At 57.6% G+C, this 17,327-nt stretch overlaps 8 protein-coding genes across 8 annotated transcripts; 5 read left to right on the forward strand and 3 right to left on the reverse strand.

Moving 5' to 3' along the window:
- Positions 1-158: 158 nt before the first annotated feature.
- Positions 159-1,161, forward strand: UV8b_06156 (uncharacterized protein; the record flags this gene model as incomplete). Its single annotated transcript, XM_043143653.1, has 2 exons — positions 159-231; positions 314-1,161. 2 exons carry the CDS (start codon positions 159-161, stop codon positions 1,159-1,161), a joined length of 921 nt encoding a protein of 306 aa, XP_042999588.1.
- A 1,242-nt stretch (positions 1,162-2,403) lies between these two features.
- On the forward strand, positions 2,404-3,243 carry UV8b_06157 (uncharacterized protein; the record flags this gene model as incomplete). The annotated part of the gene is made up of 1 exon (XM_043143654.1): positions 2,404-3,243. One exon carries the CDS (start codon positions 2,404-2,406, stop codon positions 3,241-3,243), a length of 840 nt encoding a protein of 279 aa, XP_042999589.1.
- Positions 3,244-3,569: 326 nt separating this feature from the next.
- On the reverse strand, positions 3,570-5,883 carry UV8b_06158 (uncharacterized protein; the record flags this gene model as incomplete). The annotated part of the gene is made up of 4 exons (XM_043143655.1): positions 3,570-5,187; positions 5,252-5,451; positions 5,536-5,619; positions 5,785-5,883. The coding sequence occupies 4 exons, from the start codon at positions 5,881-5,883 to the stop codon at positions 3,570-3,572; spliced, it is 2,001 nt and encodes a 666-aa protein (XP_042999590.1).
- A 1,218-nt stretch (positions 5,884-7,101) lies between these two features.
- On the forward strand, positions 7,102-8,540 carry UV8b_06159 (uncharacterized protein; the record flags this gene model as incomplete). The annotated part of the gene is made up of 4 exons (XM_043143656.1): positions 7,102-7,255; positions 7,338-7,761; positions 7,835-8,264; positions 8,349-8,540. The coding sequence occupies 4 exons, from the start codon at positions 7,102-7,104 to the stop codon at positions 8,538-8,540; spliced, it is 1,200 nt and encodes a 399-aa protein (XP_042999591.1).
- Positions 8,541-9,085: 545 nt separating this feature from the next.
- On the forward strand, positions 9,086-10,315 carry UV8b_06160 (uncharacterized protein; the record flags this gene model as incomplete). The annotated part of the gene is made up of 1 exon (XM_043143657.1): positions 9,086-10,315. One exon carries the CDS (start codon positions 9,086-9,088, stop codon positions 10,313-10,315), a length of 1,230 nt encoding a protein of 409 aa, XP_042999592.1.
- Positions 10,316-10,565: 250 nt separating this feature from the next.
- Positions 10,566-11,546, reverse strand: UV8b_06161 (uncharacterized protein; the record flags this gene model as incomplete). Its single annotated transcript, XM_043143658.1, has 2 exons — positions 10,566-11,047; positions 11,429-11,546. 2 exons carry the CDS (start codon positions 11,544-11,546, stop codon positions 10,566-10,568), a joined length of 600 nt encoding a protein of 199 aa, XP_042999593.1.
- Positions 11,547-12,790: 1,244 nt separating this feature from the next.
- On the reverse strand, positions 12,791-14,206 carry UV8b_06162 (uncharacterized protein; the record flags this gene model as incomplete). The annotated part of the gene is made up of 3 exons (XM_043143659.1): positions 12,791-13,033; positions 13,128-14,012; positions 14,120-14,206. The coding sequence occupies 3 exons, from the start codon at positions 14,204-14,206 to the stop codon at positions 12,791-12,793; spliced, it is 1,215 nt and encodes a 404-aa protein (XP_042999594.1).
- Positions 14,207-15,261: 1,055 nt separating this feature from the next.
- UV8b_06163 (uncharacterized protein) lies at positions 15,262-16,908 on the forward strand (the record flags this gene model as incomplete). The annotated part of the gene is made up of 1 exon (XM_043143660.1): positions 15,262-16,908. One exon carries the CDS (start codon positions 15,262-15,264, stop codon positions 16,906-16,908), a length of 1,647 nt encoding a protein of 548 aa, XP_042999595.1.
- Positions 16,909-17,327: the final 419 nt, after the last annotated feature.

Raw genomic sequence — 17,327 nt, forward strand, 5'->3', positions numbered from 1 at the left:
CTGCCCTTCGACACAGGCAAAGAAAAAAAAAGCAAATCTAAAAAAGAAAAAGAAAGTTGCTCTTCCTCGCTCGTTCGCAAGACGCAGAACCGGACTGGTCCTTGGGCGTGGGAACGCACCACAAAAAGAAAAAGAAAAGAGGGGCCAAACAAACGGCCATGCCTTCCGCACAACGAGCCTCGGCCAACATTGGTCGCAGGACTCACAACACCACCAATGGTGGGGGGGGAGGTCCGTCAACCACCACCAACCAAACCCCTGGCGCAAAGCCTTGATGGAAACGTTCCAACTGACCAACGTCTTCCTCACGCAGACCACGACTACGACTACGACGAGACGAGCCGAAAAACATTCTACAACACCGAAATCAACAAGGCCTACGCTGAGCGCGACAGATACCAAGGCCACTATGAGGAAGCAACCAAGAAGCTGTCCGAGACGCACCAAGCCAACAGGGATCTGAAGTCGCAGCTCGACGCGCTCAAGAATGAAGTCAAGGTTTTGAAAATCGCCCTGCAGAATTACAAGCACGAGAATGACGCCTTGGCGCGGCAAAACGAAGCGCTCGGGCAGAAACACGCTACGTTGGAAGCCCGCTTTCAGTCCCTCGCCCTGAGTAACACGGGCGCCGGCGCCGGCGTTCCACCTGCTGCTCCATCGCCCAGCGTACCCATCGCTCACTCTGATCGAACGAAATCGAGCAAGAGAGACAAGGAGCGCGACCGAGACCGGGACCGAGACCGGGACCGTGACCGGGACCGTGACCGGGACCGTGACCGTGACCGTGATCGTGACCGCAAAAAGGAAAAAGAGAAGAAAGAAAAAGAGAAAAAGGAAAAAGAGTACCAGACCGAAAAGGAGCGCCTCAAGAACCGCTTCGAGGAACGCATCCCCTCGTCAACAACAACGTCCAACTCGTCCGCTTCCTCTAGGGGACGCCGGCAGAGCTTCATCGAGCCGTGGGGTCCCGGAGCAAGGCCGCAATCGCTTATGCCGGGCAGCCACAGCCAAGTTGCTGCAACGACACTACACGCTGTGTCCTATTCGTCTGTCCCAAGGACAGCTATGCCGTTGGTGGCGAGCTCGTACAACACCGGGGCGGTGTATCCAGACTACGACTGCGACGATGGCAACTACCACCCTTTTCCGGTTCCACGATGATGATGCCAAAACATGGCCAACCGAGACTAGTCATGCACTCTCCAACATGTACCGTTTGGAATGTTGAAGCGGTGTATTTGTACCTTTACACCACTGGGATGCTGAGGCACGCGTTGCCTTGCTTTTTCGGTAACTCCTCTGCTATGGAGCGTTTTGGCAAGCGACTGCTAGCAACTAGCTGGCATTTGGCGCCTCTTGAGAAGCTGTCCTACGAGAAGTCACGTCGCCGGCTCTCGTGGTCCCGGATCTTTGCAGCGTCTACAGAGCAAGGTTCTCTGACGATGTTGCCGTTCCGGCGCAACAACCCACTCAGTAACCTTTGGCGGGATCAACCGGCTCTCTGTGGACTTGGGGCCGCGCCAAGCACCGAATGAGAGGTCCAGGGCATGCCCTTTTTTTTTTTTTTGGGGGGGGGGGGTTTAACAAAGGTTTCCGTGTGGTTTCGCACATCGGAGCCATCGGGCCAGACCAATCGTGAGATGGGGAGGCTCCAATTCCCCGTCAGCACAAAAAGGCTACGTCACGCACGCGCCACACCCAAAACGGAGGGCGTTTGTTTCGGCGGGGAAGCTGGATTGGCACCTGCAAGCAAGTGGGTCCGCGCGATCTCGGACCGGCCTTTTGGCACAGGGTCAAGCGAAACGGTTGTCCAGGGAGTGCGGAGCACAAACGATGACTGTGACTGTGCAGCGTGCAGCAACGGTGACGTGACGAGGCTGGGTCCGATACCGCCCGCTGCCATGCGTATGCTTGATATGGGGGCCAACTGGACTGGACAATGGGTGGGGGGGAAACGGGAGAATGAGACGCGTCATGTATTCTAGCCGATTTGCCTCTTTTGCCTATGGAAAAGTTGACGCCCGCTCCTTGGCTCTCAAGTTCATGCCCGACGTTGTGGTTACGCCGCTTTGCAAAGGGCATGCGGTGCGAGTCGTTTCTTTGACAAAAAAAAAAAAAGTGACTTGATTCTCGTGGCTCACCACCTGCAGCCGAGGTAGGTGTCACACACCGCCACGAGACGCCGCCTGCCTCGTGCCCAGGATTCAACTCGACCTGTCTTGCGACTACTCGCCGAGCGACCGGGCCATTGTACCAAAAGAGAAGAGAAAAGAAGAAAAAAGAAAAGAGGAGGAAAGAAAGAAAGAAAGAAAGAAAGAAAGAAAGAAAGAAAGAAAGAAAGAAAGAAAGAAAGAAAAGAAAGAAAAACACGATACTACTTGGAAGGAAAGCAAAAGACCGCAAATGAAGCTCCTGCCCTGCCTGCCCGACGACCTCGCGGCGTGGGCCCAGCGCCAGCCCATCTTCTTCACCGCGTCGGCCGGCAAGCACGCGCGCCACGTCAACGTCTCGCCCAAGGGCATGGCCGACACGCACTTTGCCGTGCTGTCGCCCACGCGGTGCGCCTACGTCGACCGCACCGGCTCGGGGTGCGAGACGGTCGCGCACGCCTACGAGAACGGCCGCCTGTCCCTCCTGTTCGTGTCGTTTGGCGAGGCGCCCCGCATCATGAGGCTGTTCTGCCGGGCCAGCGTGGTCGAGTACGACGACGCCCGCTTCCCCCGGCTGGTCGGGCAGATCGCGGCCGGCCGGCCCGAGGCCTTCCAGGGCGCCAGGGCCGTCATCGTCGCCGACATCTTCGAGGTCCAGACCAGCTGCGGCTACGGGGTGCCCCGCGTCAAGAGGGCCCTGTACAAGCCCGGCGACGACCGGGGGGGTGAGGACGGCGCCGCGCGCGACGTGGAGCGCATCCTGCGCGCGGGGCCGTTTGGCACCGCCGACGGGGGCGGCGACCTGGACGAGCGGTGCGTCTTTGAGACCCGGCCGACGCTGGACCACTGGGCCGGCAGGATGGCCGACGGCAACGCCATCCAAAAGTACCAGAGGGAGAACAACAGCGCCAGCATCGACGGGCTGCCCGGCCTCAAGGCCGGCAGGAGGGACGCGGGCCAGAGGCTGTGGCTGGCCGATCTGGCCGCGTGGGCCAAGAGGGTGGCGGCTGACAAGGAAGCCCTCGGCGTTGGCTTCCTCGCGGGGGTTTTGCTGTTTGCCGTGCTGGATCTCGCCAAGGCTTTGGTGAACTGAGCGGCTGTCTCTCTCTTTTTGGTCCTCTGCGTTGGGCAGAGTGGGAAGAAGCTGAGACGTGGAACTCTCGACGGTGAGCATGAAAGTCGACATGAAAAGGAAAAGAATCCAGCATGTGAGGAAAATGGGGAAAAGACTGTTGACATGATGACAAAGAAAGAAAAATATAAGGAAAGGGGAAAAGGAAAGGGAAAGGGAAAAATAAAAAGAATGGACCAAAAAAAAAAAGTGTCATGCTCAGACCAAATCTGTCGCTTGAGTGTCGTAGATGATACGTGCATCCTTTGAACCTTCGAAATACTCTTCCAGCATCCCCGCGTCCCTTCTCATCCGCCCGTGCTCGTGGCGGGTGCCTCCTTGGCAGCAGTGGCGGTCTGGCCATTTACCGCGGTGCCGCCAGCCTTACCGCCACCGCGGCCCCTTCGGCCGCGGCCGCTCGACGGCTTCTCCCTCTCTCGGCTCGGGGGCGCGGCATCCTTGCCAGGCTTCTTATCCTTGCGCTCGACAACTTGGACAGACGCCTGCCCAATCTGCACCGGGCTAGCTGCCTTGGCTTTGGCGAGGGCGTCGGGTTCGGAAAAGTCGACGTACGCAAAGCCCTTGCGCTTGTCGATTTCCACCAGTGCGATGGTGCCGAATACCCCGAGAGCTTCTCGGAGGGAGGCGTCATTGACGCCCTGGGAAGCACTGACAGGCTTGACAAATGCGCTGGTAGCATTCGCGTCGGCGTTGGGTGTCTTCTTTTGCGACAATTGCTTGCCGCCTCCCGCCTTGTCTTTCGCGGCTGCTTGTTTATCGCCCTTGGCCGGGTTGGAGTTGTGAGTTGGGCCAGCGTGCTGAGGTCCGGCGGCCTTTTGGCCCGTGTCGGCTTCGGTCCTCTTCCTTAGAATTACGGGAGGGTTGCTTGCTGTCGACTGGTCGGCTGCCGCAGGTGCTGCGTTACTCGCGGCTCCCTTGGCTTTTTCGGCAGTCTTGCCGCCACGGGTTCGGCGTCCCGGCTGCGGCTTTGTGGAGGCAGGGGCAGGGCTCTCCGGTCTGCCTTTGGACGACTGTGCTGCCGCTGGTGGTTCTGCTGCCGGGGCTGCCGCGTCGGCAGGAGCATCAGGCGTCGCGTTGCGGGCGGGCTTGTTGGGTGTGCCAGCTGGCTTGGCATCAGCCTCGGCCTTGGCCGCATCATGCCGAGCCCGCCTATGGGCGCTTCCGGGGCTCAGGCCCAGATCTCGCTGCAAAATCCTCGCGGCGGCGGCGATGCCAGCCCGTCGACTCTTGGACGCGTCCGCAGCCGTCGCAGCCGTCGCAGCCGTCGCAGCCGTCGCGGCACCGGGGGCGGCGGAAACGCCAACGCCAGCAGCGTTCCCATTGGCGTCGGCGTTTGCGGTTTCCGCTGCTTGCTCGGCCGCAGCTTTCTTGGTCAGAATCTTGATCGTTTCTTTGGGCCCCTTTTCCGATTTGTCGGTTTTGTTCGATTCCTTGCTCTTCTTCTTGCCGGAAGACTCGGCATCCCTTGGTCCGCCCTTGCCCTTTCCGCCAGATTTGGAATTCTTGCCCGAGCCACCATCCTTGCCCTTGTTGGCCTTTTTCTCCTTCAGGTACTCGATCAGCGGTGTCGTAGTCATCTTGGTTTCTGCCTTTGCGGCTTCATCAGAATGCTCAATGTCAATGCTCTCTCTCATGGGGGCAGGGTTTGCGAGGTCTTCCAGGAAAGCCATGAATTCGGGATCTTGGTCAATAGTGCCCTGCCGAGCGTCTGTTCGTTTCTTGGGTCCGGGAATCTTTTTGTAGACGGAAAACTCCAGCGCAGGCGGTCCCACCAATGCTGGGTTTCTGAACGTTGACTTTGCATCTTCCCAGGTTGCGTTCCTGACATGGTCCGCGAGGGGCATGATGTCATCTTTCCGCATCAAGTGAAGATAAGCCCGACCAGGCCGAGACGGTTCCGAAGGACTTGGCGCGGTCATTGTCAACAGCTATGGCAGGCAAAGCTCGGTGATTCTTGGGTATTACATACTCGAGCGAAAGTTTTCCCGGGACATACGAAAACCAGTCAACCTTGCCGTTGGAAAGCTGCCACTCAGGCCCCAGAACGGAAACACATTCTTGCTCCGTCATGCCTGGTGGCAAGCGGCGGACGACCATCTTTTCGCCTTCATTGTGCGCTCTAGCTCTGGGGTGTTTTGGCAGGGACCGCGCTTCACCTTCTGTTACGTTCTGGACAGAATCAGACATGACTCGACGGGAAAAGTTGCGCTGAGAGAACTCGTGGCGTCGAGAAAACCTCGGAACAAGACTTACCTTGGTTGAGCTTCGTTTGTCTAGCGAAGCATTCCCTTTTCTGCCTTTTGCCGTACTGCCAGAATCCTCATTGCCAGCGTTTCTCTACATATGGGGTGTCAGATGGTTGAATGTGTGGAGCACTGCGGCGTGTAAAAAAAAAAAAAAAAAAAAAAAAAAAAAGAAAAGAAAGAAAAGAAAAGAAAAGGAAAAAAAAGAAGAGAAAAAAAGCCGTTCAGGGCCGAGTCACGATGGAGCTGCGATTCTTACCCTGTGTCTGGCGTTAATTTGGTCGGACCCTTGGCCAGCGGCCCCGTTTGCGGTTCCATTTGCCTTGCGCAACAGGACTTGCGGCGCCTTTGTAGACATGGCGCATGTTGTGTCGCTGGAGGGAGAGAAGTTTGCTTCAGAATGGCGAGGTCAAATCAGCCTCTGATGCAAGATGGAAAGAAGCTTCCTGATGCTGCAAGTGAAGTGATGAGTTCAATGGGACCGGGAGGGGCTCCACCGAATGGTGGGCCTTTAAGGCAATCCAGCCAGTAATCGTAATCGCTACGGAGGGCTGGTCTGGGTCTGGCACTGGCCCCAGCCTGAAGCCAGCAACGTGATGCGCCACAACGTCAATTGTCAACCACTCAATACAGTCAATACTACCAAGCATCTTCCAGCATGTCCGTTCCGTTCGTGCATCAGTAACCGGCCAGTCTTAATCATGCTCTACATAGACATTGCCATCCAGTAACTCCTGGTAGCTATGCGATAGTATTCCTGCGCAAAATTCATATTCGTGTGCCCAAAAAGTCCAAACGTGACGGGACAATGTAACGACCCAAGACCTACACTTCCCCTGTGGTGCCAGCACAGGCCAGCCGACCAGACAGATCTACCAGACTGTGCATGGCAGTATTGAGAAAAGCTGCCAGGCATGTGCTGTGCTGCCGCCTATAAACATCGAGTTTGCTGGCGCTGGACTAAGACCAGAACGATTTGGCTCTGTCTCACCAGCAGCTGGAGCGTCAAGTCAACCGGTATGTATGTATCCATTGGCATGGCTGGCTGCCACATCTCCTCACTTGCTGTACATGGCACTGCTATCCTCCCCCACCATCCCGCTGGAACGCAAGGGCTTTGCTATTCTAACCGGGGGTTTACGTTTACTCCAGAGGCCAATGTCTCCTCATGTCCAGTCTCTTTCCCGACGGCATCAACGCCTGGGGACTTATCAATTGAGGCTGGTGGGTGAATGTGGGGAGAAAGACGTGGCTGGAGCCAACGACCTGATAGTAACCGCTACTCCATACGCCCATACGCCCATACGCCCATACGCCAGACGCTTGATGCTAGGTGGGTGGCAGGGCCAGGCGCTTCCCCTAGTGACCGAAGAAGATCCGACTTTCGTTGACGACCTGACTTCTCAACACCAGACTCCAATCTCCAACCACAACAGACGCCCGACACCCAAAGCCTGGACTGTGGACCATTCACGCCCGTCAGGTCCATCCATCCATCCACGGGGTCACCACCTTTCCGCCGCTTCTCGTGTGGCGGGTTGCGATAGTCCCTTCGCCCACCTGCTGAATGCAAACCATGGAGCCCGCACCCATCCCTCGACCTGGCCCCGCCAATTTGGGTGCCAATGCCGGCTTGGATCAGTGGCTCGAAGAGGCCAAGCAGTGCCACTACCTGCCCGAGCGGGCGATGAAGGAGCTTTGCGAGAAGGTAAAGGAGATCCTCATGGAAGGTGAGAAGCCGAGTCCACCGACTCTGGGCGGCATTTTTACTCTCGGAGTGCCCACCGAAACTGACCATGCGCGCCCTTCAAGAGTCAAACATTCAACCCGTCTGCACGCCCGTCACCGTGTGCGGAGACATCCACGGCCAGTTCTACGACCTTTTAGAGTTGTTTCGAATCGCTGGCGGCATGCCGGGGGAGAGCCGTGTGGAAGCTCCGAAAACGGCCACGACAGTCATCACGTCCGACGACATTGAGCCGCCCACCGAGATCACGAACCCCAGACTCAAAAAGAAGCTCAGGTCCCCCATAGGCGGCACCGGCGGCACCGGCAGCGCTGACGAGGAAGCCGACACATGTCTCCCTGCCGGATCTCGCCCTGGGTCGTCGCTGTCGGGCCCCAACGTCACCTCGGTTCAGAGTGCGGAGACGAGGTTCATTTTCCTGGGGGATTTTGTCGACAGAGGATATTTCAGCCTAGAAACCTTTACCTTGCTCATGTGCCTGAAAGCAAAGTGCGTGGGGACCCCGAGACTGCCGAGAACGGTTCTGCTTGTGAAGCCAAAACTGACACCACCAAACAACCAGATACCCTGACCGCATCATTCTGGTCCGCGGCAACCACGAATCTCGGCAAATCACGCAAGTCTACGGCTTCTACGAAGAGTGCCAGCAAAAATATGGCAACGCGTCCGTCTGGAAGGCCTGCTGCCACGTCTTTGACTTTCTCGTTCTGGCAGCCATTGTGGACGGAGAAGTGCTCTGTGTGCACGGCGGCCTAAGTCCCGAAATCAGAACCATTGACCAAATCCGCGTCGTTGCCCGTGCCCAGGAGATTCCCCATGAGGGAGCGTTTTGCGATCTGGTGTGGTCGGATCCCGAAGACATTGCAACCTGGGCAATCAGCCCGCGCGGAGCTGGCTGGCTCTTTGGCGACAAGGTCGCCAACGAGTTTAACCACGTGAATGGCCTGAAACTCATTGCGCGAGCTCACCAGCTTGTGAATGAAGGTTACAAGGTACGACCCTGGCGTGGCCCATGAGCAGCCCGACAAGACTGCGCGCATGCGAAGCTAATTCGGAGAAACAAAAAAAAAAAACAGTATCACTTTGCCGAAGCGTCAGTTGTAACGGTTTGGTCCGCGCCAAACTACTGCTACCGATGCGGCAACGTTGCTTCCATCATGACGGTAGACAAGGACTTGAACACGCGATTTAGCATATTCTCGGCCGTGGCTGAAGATCAGAGGCATGTCCCTGTTAGCAGGAGGGCGCCAAGCGATTATTTCCTGTAATGCATCGCACATGACACACGACACACGACACACGACACACGACACACGACACGCGACACATGACACGCGACACTGTGCGGGATTTTTTGAACTACCTGGTATTTGGGACAAAGGGCATTAGATGTACATTAGCATGCGGTTGAGATATCCACGGCTGTGAGATGAGATTATGATTGCTTGGGAAGTATGATGCAATTCTCTCAGGCACGAGTTTTTTTTTGCCTGGCATTCCTACCCTACGTGCCGTGTTGGTTGTGTTGGTGGTGGTGATGGTGTGGGCCTTATTTTCAGCCCAAGCCGACTGGAGCCAGGCAGAAGGCAAACTTGCAACCCTGATCGGCTCCACGGGCGCTGCTAACCAGACACCAAGCAACCCTCGCAACCCACCCTCGCTCAGTGGCCCGTCAGCATCACGCAGCCCTCGCCCTCCCGCGGGCCGCGCCCCATTCGCATTGCTCACGGCCGCTTGCGAAACGACGAAACGAGACGCCCGAGATATCCCCCCTTCCCCCTTGCCCCCCCCCCTCTCCGCCCCGAGGCAAACCATGCCAAAGCCCCAACCGCAAAGCAACCCCATCCAAGCCGCCGTCTCCAGCTGGCTCTCGGCCGTCGCGCCTCCCGACCACGCCGACCCAGCAGCCTGGAAGCAGAAGCTCCGCGACCATGCGCCGAAACGCTTCACGATATACGAGCCCATGGCCCTCCTCCCGCCCGGCAGCTTCGCCCACCCCGCGTGGACGGAGGAGCTGGGCCGCCACGACGCCGCCGCCGCCGACTCGCTCTGGGCCCTGATCCTGGAGCACCTGTCGCGCGTCGGCGGGCCGGCCGCCCGCGCGACGCACCTAGCCGTCAGCGAGGGCATCCCGGCCCGCACGCCCGACGGCGCCGGCGAGAACGTCACCCGCAGCCCCGGCGGCGGCCTGCGCCTGCTCCGCGGCGACTTCGGCCCCGCCGCGTGCGACGACCCGCCGTCCGAGCGCGACTTCCAGCGCGCCTTCTGGGTGTCCACGCGGCAGAACGGCATCTGGCAGACGTGGGCGCCGCGCTGGACCATGTTCAGCAGGGGCAACGTCAAGGAGAAGGCGCGGCTGCTGGGGTTCCCGCCCGCCGGGGAGGGCGACAGCAACGGCGGCGGCGGCGGCGACGGCGACGGCGACGGCGGGGTGTGGGCGGTGGACCTGTACGCCGGCATAGGCTACTTTGCCTTTTGCTACGCGAGGCTGGGCATGAGGGTGCTCTGCTGGGAGCTCAACCCGTGGAGCGTGGAGGCTCTCCGCCGGGGGGCGCGGCTCAACCGCTGGACCGTGGGGGTGTTTGGCCGCCCGGGGCGGGGGCTGCCGTCCGAGGACGTGGCGAGCAGCTCGGCGCGCATCGTCGTCCTGTGGGAGGACAACCGCGCGGCGGGCTGGCGGGCCGACGAGCTGAGGAGGAGCGGCGGCGGCTGGTTGCGCTGCGTGCGCCACGTCAACTGCGGGCTGTTGCCGACGAGCCGGCCCACGTGGAGGTGCGCGCTGTCCCTGACGCGGACGACGACGGCGGCGGCGCGCGGCGGCCAGGCCTGGCTGCATCTTCATGAGAACGTGGGGGACGGCGAGACGCGGCGGCGGCGCGACGAGGTGGAAGCTCTGCTGAGGGGCTACGACGCCGACGACGCCGACGACGCCGTGCCGGGCCCAGGCAGGGCGATCCGCGTGCTCGCCGTGGAAAAGGTCAAGACGTACGCGCCGGGGGTGTGGCACTGCGTGTTTGACGTCCATGTCACGCGCGAGGTTTGACAAGACGCAGTACAAAAAAAAAAAAAAAAAAAAGGAAAAAAAAACAAGGGCAGAATGGCATTTTGCACGGTGCTGCCATTGCGTTACAAGCATGCGGGCCGACCGTTTGCCCCCTTTGCCTTTTGCCATCCATCATGTGCGATCCGTAAAACGGGGGCTGCTTGCCGTCGCGCTCCGATGGCGCGCAGGCAGATATCAGGGCAACAATCGCCCGGCACGCGCTCCGCGTCTTCCCCCGAGGTTATCGCCCTCATTGCCTCTTGAACTTGGCCGGGATGTTGTCCTCAATGACCGGCTTCTGATCCATCCGGTCCTGCTCCTCCTGCAGCTTCTCCATCTCGTCGTGGTGCTTGAAATGCTCAATGTCCTCCGGGTGCGTCAGGTCCTCCAGCTTGGTGTTCTCGTCGTGGTACTTTTCCCAGTGGTGGATCTCGTACTCGTACTCGTCGTCGCCGTGGTGGCCCGGCCCGGTCCCCAGGTCCGGCAGCGTCCCGCCCCGGCCGATGAAGTCGGTGAACTCGGCGTGCGTGACCACGCCGTCGTGGTCCTGGTCCAGAAGCCCCAGCAGGCGCTGCAGCAGCTCGAGCTTCCTCTCCCGCGGCAGGTGCTTGTTGGAGGGGTCCATGAGGCCGTACGTGCGCATCATCTCGTCGCCTTGCCACTCGCCGTCCGAGTTGTAGTCGTGCAGGGCGAAGAAGGCGCCCGCGTCCCACGAGTCGATGTGGTGCTCCTCTAGAGTTGCGCGAGCAAAGAAACAAACAAGGCAAAGTTAGCCGCCGACACTTGGTTTTTTTCTTCTTCTTTGTTTTTCTTTTTTTCTTTCGTTCTATCTTTCTTTCGTTCTTTCGTTCTATCTTTTCTTTTCTTTTCTTTTCTTTTCTTTTCTTTTCTTTTCTTTTCTTTTCTTTTCTTTTCTTTTCTTTTCTTTTCTTTTCTTTTCTTTTCTTTTCTTTTCTTTTCTTTTCTTTTCTTTTCTTTTCTTTTCTTTTCTTTTCTTTTCTTTTCTTTTTTCATATGCAGCTTCTCCGCAGCGAGACAAGCGGCTTGCGAAGGGCGGGGGGGGTGGGGGGTCTGGAAACGACGGGCATCTGTCAGCTGGGGTGAGAACGGTACCGGCCATGTGCTTCTCCATCCATGTGGCATCTTGGTTGACGATGGGTTTCTGCCCGTGGCTGCCGTGGGCGACGGCCAGCGCCGGGAGGGCGACAGGGAGCAACAGGTTGGGGCGCATGGTCGCGGCACAGTTGCGGGTGTATGTATGTCGAAAGAGTTCAATGCTTGCTTTGCCTTGGGAAGGGGAAAGGGGGGATGGCAGTCGGCGTGGAGGCAGTCGGCGTCGATGTCAACGGCGCGGCACATGCATGCGTGCGTGTGCACAATCGACGTCGAAGATGGACTCAATGACCCAGGGGCTGGCGGTTGACGGACGGCTGCGGCGCGGTCTGGAGCCGTCGGGTACGGAGTACCGCGAGCTAGGTTCAAATGACATCAGCTAGGGGCCGCTGTACGCCCGGCAGCGAGGCGCTGAGCAGCGAGCAGACCAGCCTGGGGCAAGGAGACTAGAACAGTTCTGGTGCTACAATGTACGGAGTAGTTGGTGGCTGCCGAGCTGGAAGCCCCGCCCCCTTTTGGCATGGTCTCGGCGACGGGACGCTTGGACCACGTCGACATCTTGAAGGCTTCCGGCACGTTTGATGACTCAAGATGTGCTGGACGGGCCCATTTCAGCCAACTCGGAGTAGCTCCTCACCTACGGAGTACCTCACCTCTCATCTTCAGGTCCGTCCATGATTCCGTCAAGCTGCGCTGCGCTGCGCTTCGCTTCTTTCCACAAAACAGGATTGCTGCTGCAACAACAGTGTTGCCATTTGGAACTGCAGAGCGTCGACTACGATGCTCTCGGGTTCGGTTCTTCAGAGAGCACATGAACCAGAAATCAACTCATGCCGACGACTCATGTGAGTCATTCACGGCATCATGGCCAAAGGGAAAAAAAAAAAAAAAAAAGAGGTATCTTTGGCCCTGCCCAAACGCCTGTTGACGATGCCTTTCCGGAAACAGACCATTACCCCCTCCCTACCTTTCGCCACGCCCTGATACAAGTTCCCGAGTCCACGAAAAAAGCAAATCAACGCCTCAACCATGGGTGGATACTGGTACACCTTTGCCCGACAGATGCCTTCGTGCCAATCCACCTATCCCGGATTTCCTGCTTGCTTCAACCAGCCGCGAATCCCCACACGGTTGATTACAGCGTGTGGTGCTGCCCATTTCCCATCGTGAAAAAAAAAAGGCCCGACCCTCGGCGCTGGGGATACTCCAATCTCGCACTCAGCAATAAGGCAGACCTGGCCTTGGCGGGGCCCAACGGCGCCCCATGTCCAGATTCCACGCTCCATTCTCCTCGTTTTCGAGAGGGGAAAAAAAAAAACCATCCGACGTGGATCTCGGGGTCCGGCCCAAAAAGGAGCCTGGCTAGTCGATAAACGGCTTCTTATGACCCCCCACCGTACACAGCCCCAGTACGCGAAGAGCGTCTCGGTCGTTGGCCAAAATGATGGTTCTGGCAGGTAACATGGGGTTGTTGGGGTCGACGCGAGATGCGTCCTTGGCAGCTTGCTCTATCGCGTCCATTTCTTCCTTGCATGCTTGCTGATCAAGAGGACATATGACAACCGGCTGGCGCAAGGCAACATCGCGAGCACCGCTTAATTGTACCTGTGTCAACGCAAAACAATCATGAGCATTTGCATACAAGGGGTCTCCCCGGGGCAGGGGGCTTGGGGGATTAGAGGGGGGGGACTTTCGTTACCTTGATATTCAGGTAAAACTCAATCTTGTAGAGCGAGGACGTGGTCGTAAACGATGACACCTCGTACATGGGAAATGCCGGCTTGCCTCTCTTTACCACACCATCGGCATCTCTCAGGTCTTTTGAAGGAAACACGAGCCCGATGTTTGTGGCGTAGCCGGCCTCGGGTATTTTCATCTTGACCACCTGAACCTGTTTCGACAACTTGTTGACCTTTTTGACAGGCTCGTCTCCTTCGGGGTTGTACGTGACTTCCTCCTCAATCGTCAGGTTGATCTTTTCTATGCTCACTCTTTTGGCCTTGCTTAGCCAGTCGGGGTTGGGCGACAGCTTGATGTAGATGGTTATGGGGTCTCCTGGGCCGTAGCTCCATCGAGGGAGGTTGATGCCCAGGTGAATGACATTGTCCGACGTGACGAGCTTCGTTTCGGGCTTGTTGTACATGCCAAAGGTAGACAGGGTGTCGTAGCGCTGCAGGGGCACCGGGAAGCCGTACTTGTATTGGCTGCTGTGGCCTTGCTGTACTGTAACCACAAGCTCGTAAAACGTCTCCGCCGTCCGGCTAGGAAGTTGGAGGGAGGCGGGCGGTATCCTCCTGTTCGTCTCTTCTCCTCCGCGCCCAAAGGGGATAAACAGCACAAACGGCAGATCCATGGCCATGACGCTCTCGGCCTCCTTCCCAGTCGCGCAGCGGAACAGCAGCACCTCCTTGCCGACTACATCTGTCGTCTCTTTTCGGGGGGTACCAAGATGACGCTTCGTTAGGCTATCGGCATCGGGGTGGATCGTTTCGCGCCTTTGTAAGCATATCCTTACTAGTGATATTGGGACGGGCATGGAGAACCCATGGCCGGGCCGAATCTCGACCTTTCCCTCGATTCGCGGCTGGTGACAAACCCTGGTCAGTGAGATGCCCAACGCATTGCAACTGTTTGTCGACTGGGCTTGGTGTCTAGCATGGCATGAATGCTACGGGACAGCCCGAGACGTACCAATGTCGCCGAGATGCCGGGATAGCCCACGAGAAAGCTGCTGTTTGGAGGGCCCGAGACTCTCACGTTTGCCGGCGCAGAGGCCATCTTGCTCCCGCCGGCGCGGACAAGCTGGCGGCGGCCGGAGCGGCAGGAACGGCAAGAGCGGCAAGAGCGGCAAGAGAGGACGAGGGTTCGTGTCTATAGTGCAGCCCAGCGCGTCGCGAGCAGCCGGGAGCCCGTCATGGAATGGAGGCAAAACGATGCGCGTGGGTCGTGGTCAGTGTCAGCCTCACTGGCGACAACAAACAAAGTCGTGGAGGTCAAACTGGCGACGGATGGGTCGTGATGGCCCAGAGGGGGTGGGGTAGTGCAACCAGACAACAGCCACATGCACCAACTAGGACCAGACTTCAGCCAGGTACATGCATGTACCTACCAATGCTGGCGGCTGCGGAAAAGAACATTAAACCTACCTCCTAGGCACTTGGTCGCCCACCTAAAGAGTTGGTGGGGTGTGGTGTCTGGGGGTGTCTGGGCAGAACCTGACCCGCAGATAACGTGCAAGAACCGCGAATTGAGTTTAAACCCGCCCCCGGGTTGCGGATGCGGCAAACAGATCGGAATGCTCTTCACCCGCTAGGCAGCCAAGGTCAAAAGACGATTGATAATGCGCGCAGGCCGGGTTGCGTAGTACGCCAATCCGCTCAGCCGTATCTGGGGAAGCAACAGCTCACGGCGGCCAAGAAAAGGAAAAAAAAAAAGAAAAAAAAAAAGTAAACGCGTCAAGAGGCTCCGTCTCCACCGGTTCCTTATCATGGTGACATCAGAAGGAGATGCTGAGGGCTGATTCGGATTGGACGAGCCTGACCGACCAGCTTGACGTGCACTTTAGCATGAGTTAGTTGCGGCTGCGATAAGGCAGGCTCTCTGGTTGAGGAAAACAGCCGATTGATGGCCGGCGGTAGGCGGGGGCTTTGAGAATTGGGACAGTATAGCAATGCATGCATCCTAATCGATAAGAATATGTGGATCGATCGAACCTGGATCCAACCTACCTGGGACGCGCCAAGCTGACAACTTGGAAGCTTACCGAGGGCCAAAAAAGCGTTGCCAAGCAGAGCCAGCTGGTTGCTTTGCAATCACCCGTCACTTCAGACAACATGTCTTCGATTTACAATCTCGAACCACAGCCAACAGCGTCGGCCGTCATCCATACCACGCTTGGAGAAATCTTGGTCGAACTCTTCGCCAAGCAGACGCCTCTAGCCTGTCGCAATTTCCTACAACACAGCCTTGACGGTTACTACGATGGCACCATTTTCCACAGATTGGTCCCCAACTTCATTCTGCAGGGGGGCGACCCGACAGGAACCGGTAATGGCGGAGAGTCCATCTATGACGGCGGAGCCTTCAGCGGCGACCTGGATCCCTGGCCCATGGACGAAAGACGAGGCGCAAACGCAGGGCCGACGGGCATCAACTTCAAGGATGAATTTCATTCTCGGTTAAAGTTCAACCGGCGAGGACTTTTGGGAATGGCCAACGAAAGCCGGGCAGATACAAACAGCAGCCAGTTCTTCTTCACCTTGGACAAGGCCGAGGAGCTCAATGGGAGAAACACACTCTTTGGCCGAGTCGCAGGTGACACCATATACAACCTGGCAAAGATTGGGGAGTCCGAGGTGGACGAGATGGAAAGACCTCTGTTTCCAGTCAAGATTGAACGGGTGGAGATTCTGGTCAATCCCTTTCAGGACATGAAAAAGAGATCAAGAGTGGCGACGCGAGAAGCTGACAAGTCAAAGTCGGCTGTTCAGGCGAAGAAGAAGAAAAGAAAGGGAGGAAAGCAGCTGCTCAGCTTTGGCGACGAAGAAGGTGGAGAAGAGGAGCCGGTTTTCAAAAAGACCAAATTCGACACCAGGCTAATTGCAGAAGAGGACAACTCAGAGGAAGCTCTTCCCAAGAACAATGCCAAAAGGGCCAAGAGGAGCGAGGTCTCGCAGACCGGCATGTCTAAACAGCCGTCTGCGGAAGAAGCAAGGAAAGAGACGCCAAAGCGATTGGATGACCAGTCTCCGCCAACAGCCCAACAACAAGCACGAGCAGACCCTGAATCAGAACTAAAAGACCTACCCGGCGAGTCTGAAGCACCAAAGAAGACGGCCCTCGAGAAAGCCAACGAGGAAATTGCGGCGTTGAAGGCATCGATGAGGCGGACTATTCATTCCGAAAGGAATGTCCAAGAGACAAGGGAGAAATCTGCTCTCGAAGCCTTCATCCCGGAGACGTCAATGAGGGCGAGGAAGAGACGACCGGGGGGGAACAACACAAGCGCGAGTGAGGATCAAGAAGCGCTCAACGTGCTACGGGCGTTTCAATCACGATTGGGGAAAGCTCCCCAGGAAAAGGGGGCGAGTGAAACAGCCCGGGAGGATGACCAGAGCCGCCACAGCGTTGCTGGGGCCGACGGGGAAGCTGAGCTCTGTGACTTGCATTTCATCGCCCACTGCCAAAGCTGCACCGCTTGGGACAAGCAGGACAAGGAAGAAAGCGACGACGAGGGATGGATGTCACACTCGCTCTCGTTTGCCGCGGATAAGATGGGCAAAGACCTTAGCAATCGGAGGAAAGCCGAGGAGGAGTTAGTCGTCATCGACCCTCGGGAAAAGGCCTATTCTCTTCAAGAGAACAAACGGGCCGACAGGGATAGCAGGGCAGGAGGGTCAAGGGCATGGGAACAAGCAAGGAATCAAGCGCGGAATGCGAAACTAGCAAGGTCTGCCTCTGCCGGAAGGGGTGCAAAGTGATGTCGGCGCGATACGTGTTTGCTGCTGAGACGCACTCTCATTTGTGCTTTAGGAACGGCAGCAGATGGTGTCTTGAGTCGGATTTCGCACGTAAGAGGCTACATGGATGCAAGCCTGGTACACCATGTGTCTAGCAAGATGAATTGAAGTATTTACGACGCACTGCTTGACCTGGCCAGGACTGCGTGGTTGTATAGGCAATGGTATGTATCTCGCCCAGGGGGCAGCCTAGCGCACCGGTTTACCCTAGAGGCCTCGTAGGTTGATGCCACATGCAACATCTACGACGCATACCACCAAGGCAGAAGCATGTCGTGTGCGTATATGCATGCCCAAGGGCAGGCGACTTCTCAACTTGCCTTGTGAGCTCAGAGACGGAGTTGAGCCAAGGCAAGCGGACATGCACATGCGTCGAGAAG

The sequence above is a fragment of the Ustilaginoidea virens genome, chromosome 5, assembly GCF_000687475.1.
Source record: "Ustilaginoidea virens chromosome 5, complete sequence".
Taxonomy (NCBI): Eukaryota; Fungi; Ascomycota; class Sordariomycetes; order Hypocreales; family Clavicipitaceae; genus Ustilaginoidea; species Ustilaginoidea virens.